Source organism: Lissotriton helveticus, chromosome 3_1 (genome assembly GCF_964261635.1).
Source record: "Lissotriton helveticus chromosome 3_1, aLisHel1.1, whole genome shotgun sequence".
In the NCBI taxonomy this organism is placed as follows: domain Eukaryota; kingdom Metazoa; phylum Chordata; class Amphibia; order Caudata; family Salamandridae; genus Lissotriton; species Lissotriton helveticus.
The window spans coordinates 1,487,511,667-1,487,529,166 of NC_136061.1; the positions used below are offsets into that span (position 1 = coordinate 1,487,511,667).

The following is a 17,500-nucleotide window of genomic DNA, read 5'->3' on the forward strand; positions in this document are numbered from 1 at the left end:
GAAGCATCCTGATCAACACCCGCTCCGCACGCAAATACGCCGTCGAGCTCTGGGAACTACTCGACACCGCATCACCAGACGTCGCCTTCCTGACCGAGACCTGGATGAACGAAGCCTCCTCTGCAGACATCGCCGTAGCCATCCCCGACGGATACAAGATCGCCCGCAGAGACCGCACCAACTGAGTCGGAGGAGGAATCGCCATCGTCCACAAGAAGACCATCAGGGTCTACAAACACCGACGACACTCTCAGCACCGCCGAACACATGCACTTGCAGATCCACACGGACCCCAAGACCACCCTAAGAGGTACCCTCGTCTACAAACCACCCGGACCCCGACCACAATTCTGCGACACCATCGCCGACTTCATCAGCACGCGCGCATTGACCTCCCCCGACTACATCCTCCTTGGAGACCTGAACTTCCATCTGGAGAACAACGACGACAGCAACTCCTCCACCCTGATAGACAACCTCGCCAACCTCGGACTGGAACATCTTGTCACGACGCCGACCCACCTCGCCGGCCACACGCTCAACGCCATCTTCTCCTCAAGCCCCCATGTCTCCTTCAGCCACGTCTCCGAACCCACCTGGACTGACCACCACTGCATCCACTTCATCTTCCGGAAACCCGTCGCACAACACTGCACCATACAGACCCCCCCGTCGCTGCTGGGGCAAAATCACCGTAGCACAACTAAAGACAAACCTCGCACTCAACCCACCGACTATCCCCTCCAACCCCGATGATGGTGCAGGCTCCCTCAGGCGATGGATGGACGACTGCGCCAACACCTCAGCCCCTCTGAAAAAGCAAACCCTCAAAGACACCAGCAAGAGAGCAAACTGGTTCACCCCGGAATTCCTAGCGTCAAAGCGCACCTGCCGGAAGTTGAAGAACATAAGGCACAGCGAGAAGTCACCGAGCAGCCTCGCAGCCCACAAAGACGCCAACCGCAACCACCACCACCTCATCAGTACCGCCAAGAAGACCTCCTTCAAAGACCGCCTCGACAACAACGCACACAGCAGCAAGGAGTTCTCTAACGTCGTGATGGAACTTTCCAACCCCGGTTCCAACGCCAACCACATCCCGCCGTCGCAAGCCCTGGGCGACTCACTCGCCACCTTCTTCCACCGCAAGATTGCCGACATCCATACAGCTTCAACCCCCGGACGACCCTAACAGGCTCCAACACGCCGGACCCACCACACCCCACCGACCACGACCCCCTGACAACCTGGGCCAACGTGAGCATCGAACACCCAATCAAAACCATGGGCACAATCCACTCCGGCTCGCCGTCTGACCCTCTTCCACACCTTATCTTCAACAAAGCCAGCAGCTCCATTGCACCCCACCTGCGCAACATCATCAACCTCTCCTTCGAGCCCGCGACCTTCACTGAGAGCTGGAAGTACGTCGAGATCAACGCGCTACTAAAGAAACCCAAGGCGGACCCAAGCAAACTCAAAAACTTCCGGCCCATCTCCCTGCTTCCGTTCCCAGCTAAGGTCATCGAGAAGATTGTCAACATCCAGCTCACCCGCTACCTCGAAGACAACAGCATCCTGGACCCCTCCCAGTCAGGATTCCGCAGCAACCACAGCACCGAGACCGCCCTCATCGCCGCCACAGACGACATCAGGATCCTACTGGACAACGGCGAGACGGCGGCCCTCATCCTTCTGGACCTCTCTGCGCCTTCGACCCCGTCTGCCACCGCACACTACGCACACGACTCCACGACGCAGGGATCCAAGACAAGGCCCTGGACTGGACCTCCTTCCTCTCCGGCAGAACCCAGAGAGTCTGCCTCCCTCCGTTCCGATCCGAAGCCTCCAAGATCATCTGCGGCGTCCCGCAAAGATCATCCCTCAGCCCGATGCTGTTCAACGTCTACATGGCGCCTCTTGCACGCATCGCCCGACATTACAACCTCAACATAATCTCCTACGCCGACGACACGCAACTGATCCTCTCCCTCACCAAGGACCCCCTCACCGCCAAATCCAACCTCCACCAGGGAATGAAGGCCGTCGCCGACTGGAAGGAGGATAGTCGCCTTAAGCTGAACACAGACAAGACAGAGATCCTCATCCTCTGGCCCAACCCCTCAGCATGGGACGACTCCTGGTGGCCCGTATCGCTGGGGACACCCCCCGCACCTACAAACCACGCCCGCAACCTTGGAGTCATCCTCGACTCGAAACTCACCATGACCAAACAAGTCAACACTGTTTCCTCCACCTGCTTCAACACCCTCCGTATGCTCCACAAGATCTACAGATGGATCCCGACAGACACAAGGAAAACAGTCACCCAGGCCTTAGTCAGCAGCAGACTCGACTACGGAAACGCCTTCTACGCCGGAGCCCCGACCAAGCTCATCAACAGACTGCAAAGAATTCAGAATGCCTCTGCACGCCTGATCCTCGACGTCCCGCGCTGCGACCACATCACCCCCCCACCGGAGGAACCTGCACTGGCTCCTCGTCGACAAAAGAATCGCCTTCAAGCTCCTGATCCACGCACACAAGGCACTCCACAAGACCGGCCCAACCTATCTCAACAGTCGACTCTCCTTCTATGTACCAAACAGGAATCTCCGCTCCGCAGACCTCTCCCTGGCCACCTTCCCACGCATCCGTAGAACCACAGCCGGAGGCAGATCCTTCTCCCACCGCGCCCCCAAGACCTGGAACACCCTCCCTCCAACCTACGACAAACGAAGCCCTTCTAACCTTCAGGAGACGACTCAAGACCTGGCTGTTCGACCAGTAGCAACAGCACCCCCCCTCCTACCCACTCCCCACCCTCAGCGCCTTGAAACCCTAGCGGGTAAGTAGTGTGCTTTTCAAATTATTTGATTGATTGATTGATTGATTGAGTATGATAGCGATGTATTACCTACAAAAACAGGGGGGTTGGGGCGGTCTTCACAACTATCACACCTGGCTCAGACCATATCAAAGTAGGCTCTACATTGCAACATTCACCTGTTGGTGCAATACCTTCCATGAAAGAGAACGGCTTTGCAGACCTGTTCAGCAGGATGCAGCAATAAGTCCACGAATGGGAACTCCACCCACAATTCCTCTTCCCATATTTCCACAAGTGGGGGTTCTCTCAGATCGACCTTTTTGCCACATCGGGAAATGCAAAATGCCCAAACTTCGCCTCCTGGTACCAAACACCCATGGTCCAAAGGCAATGCACAGTGGATGAATTTGTCAGAGATATTTGCCTCATCTTTTCCTCGTCTCCCACTTTTTCCCTTCCTGGTTCGGAAGCTCAGGCTCAGGCAAACTTCTCTTACAATGATCCTGGCAGCTCTCACATGGGCGCGTCAACCTTGGTTAGCAACACTCCTAGAACTTTCTGTAGTTCCACCAAAGAAGCTGGAGTTGGATTAGTAAATTATACTAATCCAAAGTCCAGCGCCTGCCCAGGGCAAGTCATTATAACGACTTGCAAAAGAAACTCGTCATTATGACACGTTCGTACTGAGGGTGTTAAAAAAGGCATGCGTTCTAAACACTTGCGTAATTCCGACATACAATCATTCTACATAGATAAGACAAAAACTTTCAGAAAATCTAAACAACTTTTTTTCGCCTTTTTACCACCTCATAAAAACAACCCAATATCCAAATCCGGCATAGCCAGATGGATAGTTAAATGTTTTTAAACTTGCTACCTTAAGGCCATATGTTTCTCCCATAGCACACTCGACTTGCAAAATGGGATCAGCCATGGCCTTTCTAGGAAACATCCCCGTAGCTGACATTTGTAAGGCAGTTACATGGTCCACACCACACCTTCACCAAACACTATTTAGGGATATTTTAGGACGGCAACAAGCCAATGTAGGGCAAGAAGTACTACATATCCTTTTTCAAACCGCTGCAACACCCACAGCTTTTGATGAGGGAATGCTTTACAGTTGATGCAGAGCATGTGTATCTACAGCCACATATACCATTCAACGGACTATGTTACTTACCCTGTAAGCATCGGTTCATGGCATATAGTGCTGTAGATTCACATGCACCCCCCTCCTCCCCGGACGCCTGTGGCCGTCGCTGTTACATTATACCTTTACTTTTAGTATAGTTATCTCATTACTTACACATACTTTACACTCCTTTCTCACCTGTCTGCGGGAAATTAATCTAACAATGGAGGCGATTCCCAAGCACAATATCATGGAGAGGAGCAGTCACTTGGCCTTGTGACTCGAAAGACTTCTTCGAAGAAAAACAACTTGCACAACTGCTGACCCAACACTAGTTGGTGGGTGTATGCAGAACATGTTCATCTACAGCACTACATGCCACAAACAGGTGCTTACAGGGTAACATATTCCTTTAAACAGACTGTTTTTTCAAGAAACCAGTGCTGTTAAAAAAAAAATAATAATAATGTTTTCCTTCTTCACTTGATCCTTAAGGCTGTCAAATCAATTTAGGAAATGGAGATCTTGCAATGGGGACAACGTCCCCTTTGATAAATGAGTTACCACATCTTTAGAATAGTCAGTAATTTTTCAGTGGTTTGCAACTGCAGTTGTGGTCACTAACCATTAATGCATAATATTGTGAATCACAATTAGAAAGGGATGCCCATTTCATTCCTTTTGCTAATTGCGATTTGCAGTGAGTCACACAACTTCTTTTGCGATACAAAATGGCTTTTCTTTCCATATCGTACAAGGGGTTCAGTACATGGTTCATTCACATTTTGTGATTGCAAGCCATGTGACTGTATGAATCTCGGGTTACTGACAGCAAAATATTTTAGTACATGTGACCGTAAATACGTCCTTCGTTGCTCTAATAATACTTAACAGATCTTCCTTCATTGCAGTCTCTTCAGTTGTAACATATTAAGGTCAAATTAATACTTCTTAAGGGTCATGTACCATTTTCTCCCATACTCCTCCAATTGTTTGCATAAGTAAGGCTTTAGTGGGGCCTGCAGTTCTTTGGAATCTTTTAGGATTTGTGATAGTTTGGCTAATGCAATAACATGTAACCTGATAAACGCATTTCCTCAGCAAATACTCCAGTCTTCAGGAATTTGACTGAAGATTAGAGTTGACTGTAGATCCTTGAATTGCCCTTGTCGAGTTGGTGCCCCTGGTGCTGTGCTAGGATGTTCACTAATATTATGTACTTACCTGGATGTGAAGTACATGCTCTCAATGTACTTCCTTATGTTATAATGGCCTTCCGATGTAATAGTAGACCACCTTGTTGAAACCTTCTGTTCATAAAATATATTTTGTGACTTCTGTGACTGCTCCTTCTGCAGTTCCAGAGTCTGGACCATCAGAACCCCATCTCAGAATTGCAGAGCTTTAATATATTGTCATTATAGAGACAATTGGTATTATCATTCTTTAATTTACTTCGGTGTTGTATTTGTTTCTTGAAAACAATTAATTGTCAATGCAGTAAATGATTTCGATACCACAGTTGTAATAACCTGTATTAAGACCAGTTTTCTTTTCATAATAGGACCTGTAATTGCAACCTCCATCTTTTCGTTAAAACCTAAACAAAAGAAACACATATCCTCAAAGGATATTCAAGATGTGTACATGAAGGACAGAATAGATTGTTTGTCAGGTAAGTTAAAGTGACTAGGGTGTGGGTTGAACATATAAGAAAATATATTTTGCATTCTTTTCACCCATCACGTTGCTATGGAAAGAAAATATTGGTGCTTGGCACATTGTTACGGGCTGAAATTGTAAGAATACAGTTTCCCTTTTTTTATGTGCATAGCTCATGTCTTTTGTGATGATCCTTCTGCACTCCAGATACGTAGCGTTGTTTCCAATGTGAGGAAAGTATCTCTATTCATTTTCTCAATGCTATTCTAAAGTGGTGCAACTCCTCCGCACCAGTGGATTATGTGTCATCAGAGTATTAATAATCAAAATATAATAGAATCTGAAAGTCGAAGCCTGGGAGAAATTATTGGCTGCATCTGTCACAAATAATGTAAGGGATTTTTGGCGAACGATTAACACCCCATTTTTTAAATCTAATTCGGAGCCTAGTTTGGATACGCATGTGGATAAAGACTCTTGGGTGGCGCACTTCACTAACATCTTTAATGTAACTCCTGCGAGCCCAGGGCCTATGAATGCAGAGTCTGTTCCATCTTCTATTAATACCCTCGCTTTTGATAACTGGAAGGTACGTATAGCCCTGGATCGAAGTTCCAGCAATAAGGCGCCCGGCTTCGATGTTGCTCCAATAGATTTTTTCACAGACGGCCCTGACCTTTGGAGTCTGCTGATCACTAGCACCTTTAATGCAATAGCAAGAGAAGGACCTCCCGCCTCCTGGCTTAAAGCCATTTTAGTTCAAATTTTTTAAAAAGGTGACAAGCAAGACCCCAGGAATTATAGACCTATTTCCCTTCTAGAAAGCACAGCAACATTAATGGGCAGGGTGCTATTAAATAGATTGGAGACATGGGCATCGACAAATAATATCCTGATCCCTGCACAATATGGGTGTCAAAAAGGGAGAAGCACACAAGATCAATGCCGGAATTTGACCCTGCTTATAGCAAAGTATACTCAGGCAAAGCAAGGCAATTTATACCTGGCCTTTATGGACCTCAGAGCGGCCTTTGATTGTGTATCTCCCCCACGGCTTTGAAGAATTATGAGGGAAATGGGGATAGATCAAGCAGGGATTACCTTTTATTAGACAATTGTACTCAAGGGCTGAAGCATGTGTTAGGTATGGGTCACAGGGAGAATGCATTAGATGGTTTCCAGTCACAAGAGGAGTTAGCCAAGGGTGCTTTCTTGCACCTTTTTTATTTTCGCTGTATACTAATGGGGTGGAGTCTAAAATACTAGAAACATAGATGTGCCCAGAATGAGAAAGTTGCACATCCCAATTTTATTATATGCAGATGATGCAGTTTTAATTGCACGAACGGGAAAGATCCCTCCAGTCAATGTTAAACACTTATGTGGATTTTATGAAAGGTTTGGATCTCCGTACAAATGAATCCAAGTCATTTGTTTTAATTGCAGGGCAAAAACTGACTAATCCACCATCCTTTTTTATCTCAAATCGTAAAGTGGCACGGACGGAGTCTTTCCCATACCTAGGAATCACTTTCGACTATAAGGCATCTTGGAGGAGTATGGTAGAGAACCATGGGATTATGTTAGAAAAGAGCACTAATGCTATTCGCTCATTCTCAAATAAGCTGGGAACAAGAAACCCAGACATTTTAAGAAAGGTCTATGGGCTAAATCAGGGGCAGTAGCCACGTATGGTGCAGGGGTGTGGGGCCATGTTGACGCAAAGAGGATCCAAAGAATAGAGGATTTGTTTTGGAAATCAATGATGAGTCTTCCCCACCTGTTGTCCCAATTAAAATTTACATGTAGAACTAAGCATCCCTTATATAATTTATTGGATAAATGTTACTCCCATCCTCTTATGGCACTCTGTTTGGCGTAGAGACAGTGTCATTGACCCAACAAATAATACAGGATTGCCTATCCCATGAGTACCAGGAGAACCTTTTATTGCTAAAGTATGTGAAAGATAATTTATACACTCTTGATTTAGGTAGCTTATTTGAATCGCCATAAAAATGTGGCTCTGTTTCGAAACAAGTACTAAAGGCCTGTTTTATGATTGCTGCTAAAGATGGGAGATTGAATGTACAGCGTAATAAACCTACTGTTAGAGAATATATTGAAGGGCCATTGCAGGTTGAGGGGATATCCCCCTATCTGGACTTTGTAACAATTCCACGGCACAGGTTTATTTTACTAAGGTTTCGGCCCAATTATATCTCTTGCATGTTGGGCCACCCTGCTGGTATCTTTCCTTCGAATGATCTCCTGTGTTGCCCATGTGATGACACTTCACGACAGTCTAATTTGCACGTCTTTTTTTCTGTAAATTTTATTGTAACCAACGGAAAAGGTTTTTAATTCCGCTTTTATGTAAGCACAATTTTAGACAATGTCGTTTGGCCCTGTATTGTTTACGTATGCTGCCTGATCCACTAACCTGTTAGTGTTGCCTCTTTATTATGTATGTGTCTCAAATCCAGGAAATCATTTGTTGACTGATACTGATGAATTGCTTCTTTTAACATTTTTAACAGTGATGTATACATACTTTTATGATTAACTTGTATTAATTGAATTGTGATGTATTCCTATAGGTTCTGTATCGATCCCCCTATTCCTGACCCTATTCTGGTTAACAAGTTAACTAGCAGCCATCCCATGAGGCAGAAAACCCCCATGATGCAGGAACCGTTATCTGATAAAGCCACACTACGGCACAGGAACGTGTTATCTGATCAGGTCATAACGCTTGCCATCTAATTAGACAAGCGATATTCCTCCAGCCCCTGATAAGGCATACGGAGTTCTCAAAACAAATCAAACCTATGACAGACCTGGGAAAAACCCTGCGGCCATTGTTTTGATTTCACCGAGAACTTCAGCAAAAGAATGTGCTAACGACTAGGTCGTATGACATCCTTATTGACGTATCTATGTCCATCCTTACGTCAATCTCGGCACCTTAAAGGTAAAATATTACCGATATTGCCCTATGCAAACACACGCGGTGGTGACGAGATCGGAGCAGCCAGACTTGCCGAAGCCCAGAGCAGAGCAGACCCCGCTGGCGCAGCCCCGCCTTCCTGACGCGCTGAGAACGAGACGCTGCTTTCTCCTGCCGAGAAATCCAGCTCCGGCGCTTCCGGGTAGCCCTCGCAGGCAGCCTGGGATATCGAGACCAGAGACGAGAGATACCATCCCTCATTCATCCTAGATTCCAGGTACAGAACTGAATAACCCCTTGCAGAGAATTCTTTAGTCAGTCACTTGGCAAAACAAACTTAACTTAAACTGTAACTTTCTATTCCCGCCCACGTATTAGGCTTAGGTCAGGTACATGGGGTAGGCGTAGTTAGAAACACCAGTTGAGTACGATTAGTCAAATGTAAATGTGTATGTATTCATTTTAATCATTTTAAACCTTCATATGGCTTAGAAACCATATCAATGTTTTTACAGTATTATTTTATACTTCTGCTTTTATTGTATGCACTTTACTTAACCATAAGTATTGCAATAATATCGATCCATTTCTCTTGTATGAGAAAAGAGACTGATCAATAAATAACATCTTTTATTGAACACGCCCGTCTCTTCCTTTTCTCTACAATCTGGTGAGACTAAGAATGCACGTACTGACTGAGTAAAATAAGTCGTCTTTTGTTTTCACACGACTCTAGAGATACACTCTTGATTAGGGGAGAGCAAAGTTGTCATGTTCTATGGTTGTCAGAAACTAAATCCCTTCTTGTCTATCCAGGGAGGTTCAACTCCTCCTTGCCTATTCGAGAAAGTTTCTAGTGAACTCTGAGCTAGCTGGCAAACCCAAAACTTTAAGTCTAATATCGACAGTAGTAGACCTAGTTAACGTCTGGTCTAGGCCTATACTATTGAAGGTATTATTCCAATGCGCAGAGCCTATTGGGATAATAGGAACTACACTACATGGCGCCCAACGCGTTTGGAAGGGCGATAAAACTAACGTAAGACATTTAGAGTAACTCAGTCGTGCTTTTTCACTCAGACCCCTTTTTCCCATAATACTCCAAAGACGTCTGGAGTGGGTAAAAGGTAATATCCGCCAGACCTCGCAGGAGGAAACTCCTATGTATGGTCCTTGGTTTAGTCAACGTTGAAGGATACACTGTTCCAAAATATTGTGCATCTAATCTTTGTTTCCATAAGAAACCTGATCTGCAAACAAACTAAATAACCTTCCTGTCGGTAAAATGGTAGACAGTGATGAAGAAAGAGAGACAGTTAGGATAGCAACTGAACTCGCAGCAGCTGATAATGCACTGCAAGACGCTGACCCGGATATAATACTCATCCCGGTCATCAAGAGGAAATCTATAACTTTAAAACTTATAGAAAATGGACTGACACCTAGAGGTGGCACAGTCATATTCGTGATTGAGGCACACGAATATCGGCAGACAGAGGTATATTATTCATGGATACATTTTCCAGCAGCAAATGCTGTAACAAAGTACTTCCACTATTACAAAACAGAGGACCCTCCTAATGAGTACACTCCTTTCGAGGAGGTGGAAGTACCACTTAAATTTCAAGAGCATCTGCTCTTATTTAATGGCGCCCTAAAACATAATAATCACATCACCAGGCTCGGTCCATTAGGAAGACCAGGAGCAACGTGGCCGGTCCTAGCCGGATACACACCACATCCAGACATCAATGGGATGTCTCAAGCAGAGCTTTTAACACAGCTAAAACAATTAATAAAATTACATAGACAATTAGTCCAATATGTGATGCGGATTTCAACAATTCAACCAGCAATTAAAATTCCACAGCTGACCCCTCATCAGGGGAACACAAATAAAATTACACCACAGAACATACAATCCTGCCTAGGTAAAGTACCAGCTAAACGGGAACAAATACCATTCTGGTTAGCACAAAAAATCACCCAAATAGAGGCGGTGTTTCCAGACACCACCCAGTTAGAAAAACACAGGATTCTGACTATCTGTCTTCCAATGGAAATCGCACCACACGTGGAGGACTGTGACACTTGGGGTACAGTCTTTGCTTCCATCTACACAAAAACGCACGGTGTTCCATCCATTTCGGTAATACCAGATGTGCTAAAACAAATTCAAGATGAATACGGTCCAGAACCCGCTTTAACTCTTGGTATGATATTACTAAAAGACTTCAAGCAGGTCTCGGCTATATTATTAGCCAACATAAAGGGAGAAGCAGCAAACGTGGCGATCCGCCAGAGGTTAAAGGAGACAGATATAGCAGACCAACCAGCTGAAATTGCCAGAATTATAGAAAAATCTTATGAGGAACTAGGTAGAGATAGTTTAGGTGGAATATAGTGGGGCACCCTCTCTCGTGTAATCGGAATACCAGTAAAACCACAACTGATTGAAAGTCCCGAAAAAATATTTTTTAATAATAATTCAACATCACAAAAAAAGAGCTGGGATGGAAACAAACAATCCAATCCTAAAGAAAAGAAATTCCAGTCCAGAGGAAGGTCTCCTCGGCGGAGAGAAAAATCTCCGAACCAGAGACACAGGTCACCCCAAAGTGACCCCTCTGGGAAAAGATATAACCTTAGAAATAGGGATAATATAAAGAAGCCTGATAGATATCAAGACATTGATACACGTCCCTCTCAATCTTTTCAGACTTCCTCGCAGAAATCGGAAAGAAGAGGACGATCAGAACAAAGAGAAGAGCACGCCAAGTCCAAAGACAAGGAACCTGCTCATCTAAAAAAGAAATTACAATTTCCAAAAAAGAAGGTAGCCAGTATCAAGGTAGTTAACAATGCCGAGAATACTGAGGACACAACTGAAAAACGGAGAATGGGCTCAGACAATGCTAGACAGCGCAGCAGAAGTGAGCATAGCTCGCAAAGTCCTTATGAATCTTCTGGAGACAGTGGACACGAATGAATATCTTCAAGTGGAAACTGCAGACACCAGAGTTAGCAAACCTCACAAAATATATGAAATAACTTTACGTATAGAAGGGGATAAGACTAGAAAAATAAGGGGACTATTTTGGGATAATCTCTCCAAGGGCTATGACATCCTTCTAGCTGAAAAAGACTGGCCACCAGAGTTTGTCAGGGAGTGCCCTCATGGCGAAGAAATAATTATGCCTGCCTTCTCAAATCATATCCCAATTCATACAAAATACACACTTGCCAGAAAGTGGGCAGTAGCTCAAGCTCCTGCTTTATATAAAAATCATGTAGGATGAGATGAGGACTCTCCTCCTCACAAAATCCAGTTAAAATCACAACCTACTGCACAAAGACAGTACCCAATTAAGCAAGAAGCTAAAAAACAGGTAAAAGAAATCCTAGATCAACTAGAATACCAGGGGGTGATTGAAACTTGCACCTCACAAATGAACAACCCTTTGTTTCCGGTCTCCAAACCAGACAATTCATATATTCTAGTTTTGGATTACCGACACCTTAACTCATGTTGCAAAACTTTTGCAGTGCAAAACTCGCATAGTGCTGCACTAATGAATAACATAGTGCACAAAAAATACAAAACAACATTAGACATCTCTAATGGATTCTTTTGTCAAAACATAGCACCAGAGAGCAGATATTTGTCTGCATTCTCAATAAATGGCACTCAAAAACAATTCTGTCGGTTAGCCCAGGGGTACAAGAATAGCCCAGGGGTATTCTCAGCGAGAGTAACAGAATTACTACAAACATATGATGACGAAGCATTATCTTATGTCGACGACATATACTTAACAGATGATGACTTGGATACTCACTTGAAGAGAGTGAACACCATAATACTTGGGTTCGCAGCAGAGGGTTACAAATTCAACTTTAAAAAAATCCAGAATTGCCCATCTAACAGTCCTGTTCTTAGGATACAAATTATCAAGTGAAGGCAAAAGCCTGGCTCACAATTTCCTAGAGAAATGTGCCGTACTCCAAGCACCTAGAACACTAAAAAACCTACAGTCAATTCTAGGCTTCCTAAATTTCGGAAGAACATACATTGCAAATTACGCAGAAAGGGTCAAACCCCTTTATGATCTTATAAAACCAGATTTTAAAAGAACCAATTGGACTCAAATACACACAGAAATTTTGAGATCCTTACAAACAGACATGTTAATTAAAACAAAACTAGAAACACGTGATAACACACGCAATCTTGTGATTCGAGTCATCCCAGGAAGATGCGGATTCACATACCTGACCTCTAATGAGGGAGAAAAGGTACCAATTGCATTCAAATCACACTTGTACACTAAGGCTGAAATGAAATTTAGCCCAACGGAAAAAATTCTTACTGCAACACAGACAGCTATAGCAAAAGAACGAGCCCTGGCACAAGGTAAACGAATAATAATCGTGACACCAATACCAGCCCTAGAGGCTGTAACAAAAGCAAGCATTCCAAATGCTAAAGCGCTCCATCCGAGATGGATACAATGGGCTAATTCTCTTGCTGCAACAGACGTGGCATACGAATTTGATCCTAACTTAAAAACACAAGAATTTCTCCAATATGAATTTGAATGTCCTCCGCCGACCGAAATTCTGCCTCTAGAACATTACGGCTGTATAATATATACAGACGGATCAGCACAACCCGCAGTAGGGGTTAAACAAGCTTACAGTGCTGCGTGCGCGATTGTTAAAGGTCGCTGGCACGAAGGAAAATTCAAACCGGCTATCACTAAGACACAATCTCTAGGAGATTGTACAGCTCAGCGAGCTGAACTACTGGCGTTTAAGATGGCGCTTGAAAATACCGATCGAGAATTCCCCACACTCATAGTGTGCGATTCGTATTACTGCGTTCAGTCTTACAATGAATACTTGCAGATCTGGCTTCAGAATGGCTTTAAGGATGCAAAAAGAGGCACAATCAAGCATAAGATGCTCTGGGAACAAGTAGTTCTATTACAAAAAGAACTACCAAAGACTCACGTGATACATACGCTGAGTCATCAACGTGATGGCGTTCACGTTGCAGGGAATTCATTGGCTGATGAGGCCGCGAAGGCAGCTGTGCAAACGGCTTCCGTAGCTGCCATCACATGGTCAAAAACAAAAATAGACAGCGAAATATTACAGGCTGTCAGCGCTACAGGAAAGGATTCGATAGAAACACTCCCGAAAGGCTTTCCAGTAAAATACTCATACATAACTGATGCAAACAATGTTCCTTTTGCTCGAATCCCTGGAGTGGGGGATAGGGCAATTCCAAACATGGAACATAGGTTAGGACTGATAATAGCGGCACACGAAGGGCTTGCTTCTATACATGCTGGCGTCTCAGCCACAGTATCATTATTAAAACAGAGATACTGGTGGCCACAAATGAGAAGACAAACAAGGAACTATGTTTTAGAATGTGAAATATGTCAAACAATGAAAGTATCAACGGTGAGACGTCCAGCGCAGACGCCCCTTCTAATCTCGGATAAACCATTAGCCTGTGTTTACCTAGACCACTGTGGTCCCTTACAAAGGGATGGTAACTATAAATACATCCTGGTTGCAGTGGACTCATGCACGAGATTCATATGGATGTGGCCCCAGCGAACGGCTGACGCCAGAACTGTTATAAAAGATTTGCGAGTCTTTATCGGCACATACGCAATTGGCATGCTGCATTCGGACCATGGTCCTGCTTTTAGCTCTAGGGCTTATAAGGAGGCCATGGTCAGCATGGGCGTTACATTGCGGTACTCTTGTCCATTTCACCCTGAGGGGAACGGAATTGTTGAAAGAAAAAACCGTGACATAAAGCAATCTATAACGAGAAAGGATATTAGGTTCGGGAGCTGGATGGGTCAAACATCTAATAAGTGTCCAACGTAGTCTAAATAACTTGCCAAGAAATTCTCTGAGGGGATTCAGTCCGTACGAATTATTATTTGGAACTAGGATGTTAGTCTTAGATCTCGACAGTCAGACTTCAGTGGTGAAGGAAAAATGCTTTGATATCAAAGATCGTTTGGCTGTTTTGCAGGACTTAAACGAAACAACAAAAGACCTGAGCAACATAAAGTTGAAACAGCAGCCAACAACCACTGAAGAACCACCACCTGTCCCAGCAAGACCTGTCTGGATTCCAAAAGTCGGGGATCTAGTCAGAGAAAAGATCGCGGTAAAGAAGGAATTTGGGCCTTCTTACAGAAAAGCAGTTCCTGTCTTGTCTGTCAACGGGACAAGATCAGTTGTACTACCGCCGCTTGCTGGTAAAAAGGAGAACCGAGTTGTATCCATCGACCTGGTAAAACCACAACATGTGGCCGATAACAAATAGTAGGCCAAGTGGACTCCCGAGAAGTAGTAGAACACCAAGATTTGCTACTAACACAGAGGTTCAATCTAAGAGGCTAATCACATTCGAAACGCCTACAGAACTACAACAAGGACTATGCAACAATGCAATGGAACTTAGACCTCTGAAAACCCAAATAAAAACATTTAGCAGAGACACACCAATCTATAATGAAGTAACAAACGACTATGCAAGAAACAGTAATCCTGAAGCAATTGGAACAATTGACAGAACTGCATCCGGCTACTTCATAAACTTCGATGATTCCTCTGAAGGCTTCACTGAATCAAAAACACAGCCATCAACAAAAACCTTTAAAGATAAAGTTAAAGTACTTTTGAAACAACTGAAAGAAACATATCTAATTTCTCCATGGATTTAATTTTGGGTGGGTTTTGGTGCATTTATCCTCATACTTTGGCTCATCATGGTACTAACTTTGGGACGCTTCATTGAGGGAAAATATGCTAAAATGGACACAGCAAGTCAGAAAATCAACTTGATCCTCAAACCACACACATCTTCACACGTCGAGAAAAGAGAACTTTCTTCAGTCAACTTCACAGCCAATCCTATACCGGGTGGGGTAGCATGGGACAAAACTGACTACGAAATTTATGGTCCGGTTGAAATCCTGAAATATCCACACCAAATTAAGATCTCGTTGAGTGACTTTGTAAAACCAAGCTCATTTGCTGATGATTGGGACTTTGAAAGTATAAATAATATGATGTCTGACTTAGTGATGTCTGCTAAATTTACCAAACATGATTATTTGCAGGGTTCGACAAATTATGATAGTATGTACTGTTATAACCACTATGGTAACCATTTTCTACATAGATCTGCACAACCTAGAAATGTTTTAAATTATAATCAATGGGAACATTGTGCAACCCCTCCAAAAGGGAGCTCAAGAACCGTTAATGACAAATATTCATACTTTTCAGGTTTTAACACAAGTAATGCCGAAACATTTTATTTCAAATTGTCAAATAAGACAGGGACAAAGACCATGATAACAAACACGAAATTGATATATTCAGACTCATTCTTTGAACAAATGAATACTTTTGGTTTTGATTATTGGGACAAAAATGTTGAATTGAAAAGTGTTTGGGGTACAAAAGAATGGCAAGTACAGGGTATAGAATCTTTGTTTAGAGCCTGCATGATCCCAGAACAAATTATATTTTTAAATGACACTGTTCAACAAACTACCTGTCTTGGCTTAGCCAAAATCAAAGACTTAAATAAACCGTCTACTCCAAAACCAACAATGAACAGCAATAGCTCCACAGATGAAGAGATAGACGTAAATTATGTATTAAACCAAAACAGAACAAATCCTGATTGGAAACAGTGGTTGATCTGGCCCACAGATACTAATAACTGTCAAGACAGATTCCTGAACAAAACACAGGGGTTCAAAATGACCAGGCCAGACCCTAGATATTCCCAAAGACAACACCCAGGAATAATAACCACCTACAGTGTGGGCAAATTATGCCTTCAGTGGCTACAGACTTCCACACTGGCAGAAATTAAACAACACCTAACTTTACTTACTGATGGTGCTGACTTGCGTGATTTCATTATGGGACCGCGCAAACAGCGTCGGAAACGGTTTATAGCAGCTTCTGTATATGCAGCATACAACGAGGCCTGGAAGGTGACTCAAATTGAGACAGCAGAAAGAATACGGGAAATTGACCGTATTAATTTGGAAAAATCACTTTCTGTAGTGGACAATGGGTTAATGACTCTGTCCTCCAGAATTTTTTCTCTGGACAGCATTGTGTCTTCAGCAATCGACATAATATCGCAAGACTTGCTGTTGTTACAACACGGTCAGTCTCAATTGCGTTCTATTGTACAGCTTGGCTGGACGTTACAAAATCTGCGTTCAGGCTATGTGCCTTGGCGTTTAATCAACACAACGTCACTATTCAATATCTTTAACCTTACTGATAAACAAATCAGTATGGCCCAGAAGGGTGCTGATTATACAATTCTGAGCATTGAGAAACTCGAGAGATTACCAGTGACAATGTCAGAACGACCTGTCAGTGAATGGATAATACATGGGATAATTAATATTCCAATATCAACCTTCAGGTTTCAATACTGCCAAAAATATATACAGGCTGGCATGTACGAAAAATTGGGAAAGGGGTACATTAAAACAACATGGAACTTGCCCTATTCGCATGCATGTGTCAGTAATAAAGGCCAGAAAGTGTTTCTTAGTGGCGATAATTGTGCAATGTCACTGAGCGGTACACTTCTGTGTAATGGAATTAGTTTGCATGGAGCCTGTGAAGGGAACTCAAATAACCTTTCATGTCACCATCTAGGCGCACCTGCAACAGAGATAGAACCATTCTTTCAAAGACTCTATAATGGGAGTTACGTTCTAATTGTGGACCGCAGATGCTGTAGTCTTATGCCCGGGACTCCTTATCTCGTAACTACGACTGCGAAGGTCAAGTGCTGTGGACGCTTATTGTTCCCCAGCTCCCTTCCAGACAGGGAGGCAAGGGCATG

General features: G+C 43.8%; 1 protein-coding gene across 4 annotated transcripts in view; it reads left to right on the top strand.

Moving 5' to 3' along the window:
- Positions 1 to 17,500, top strand: part of LOC144823538 (uncharacterized) — a 428,207-nt gene that overhangs the window by 156,065 nt on the left and 254,642 nt on the right. For all 4 annotated transcript variants that reach the window (XM_078682136.1, XM_078682138.1, XM_078682139.1 and 1 more), the window contains one exon: positions 5,530 to 5,640. In XM_078682136.1, the coding sequence (XP_078538262.1) occupies positions 5,530 to 5,640 (111 nt within the window). The remainder of the gene's footprint in view (positions 1 to 5,529; positions 5,641 to 17,500) is intronic.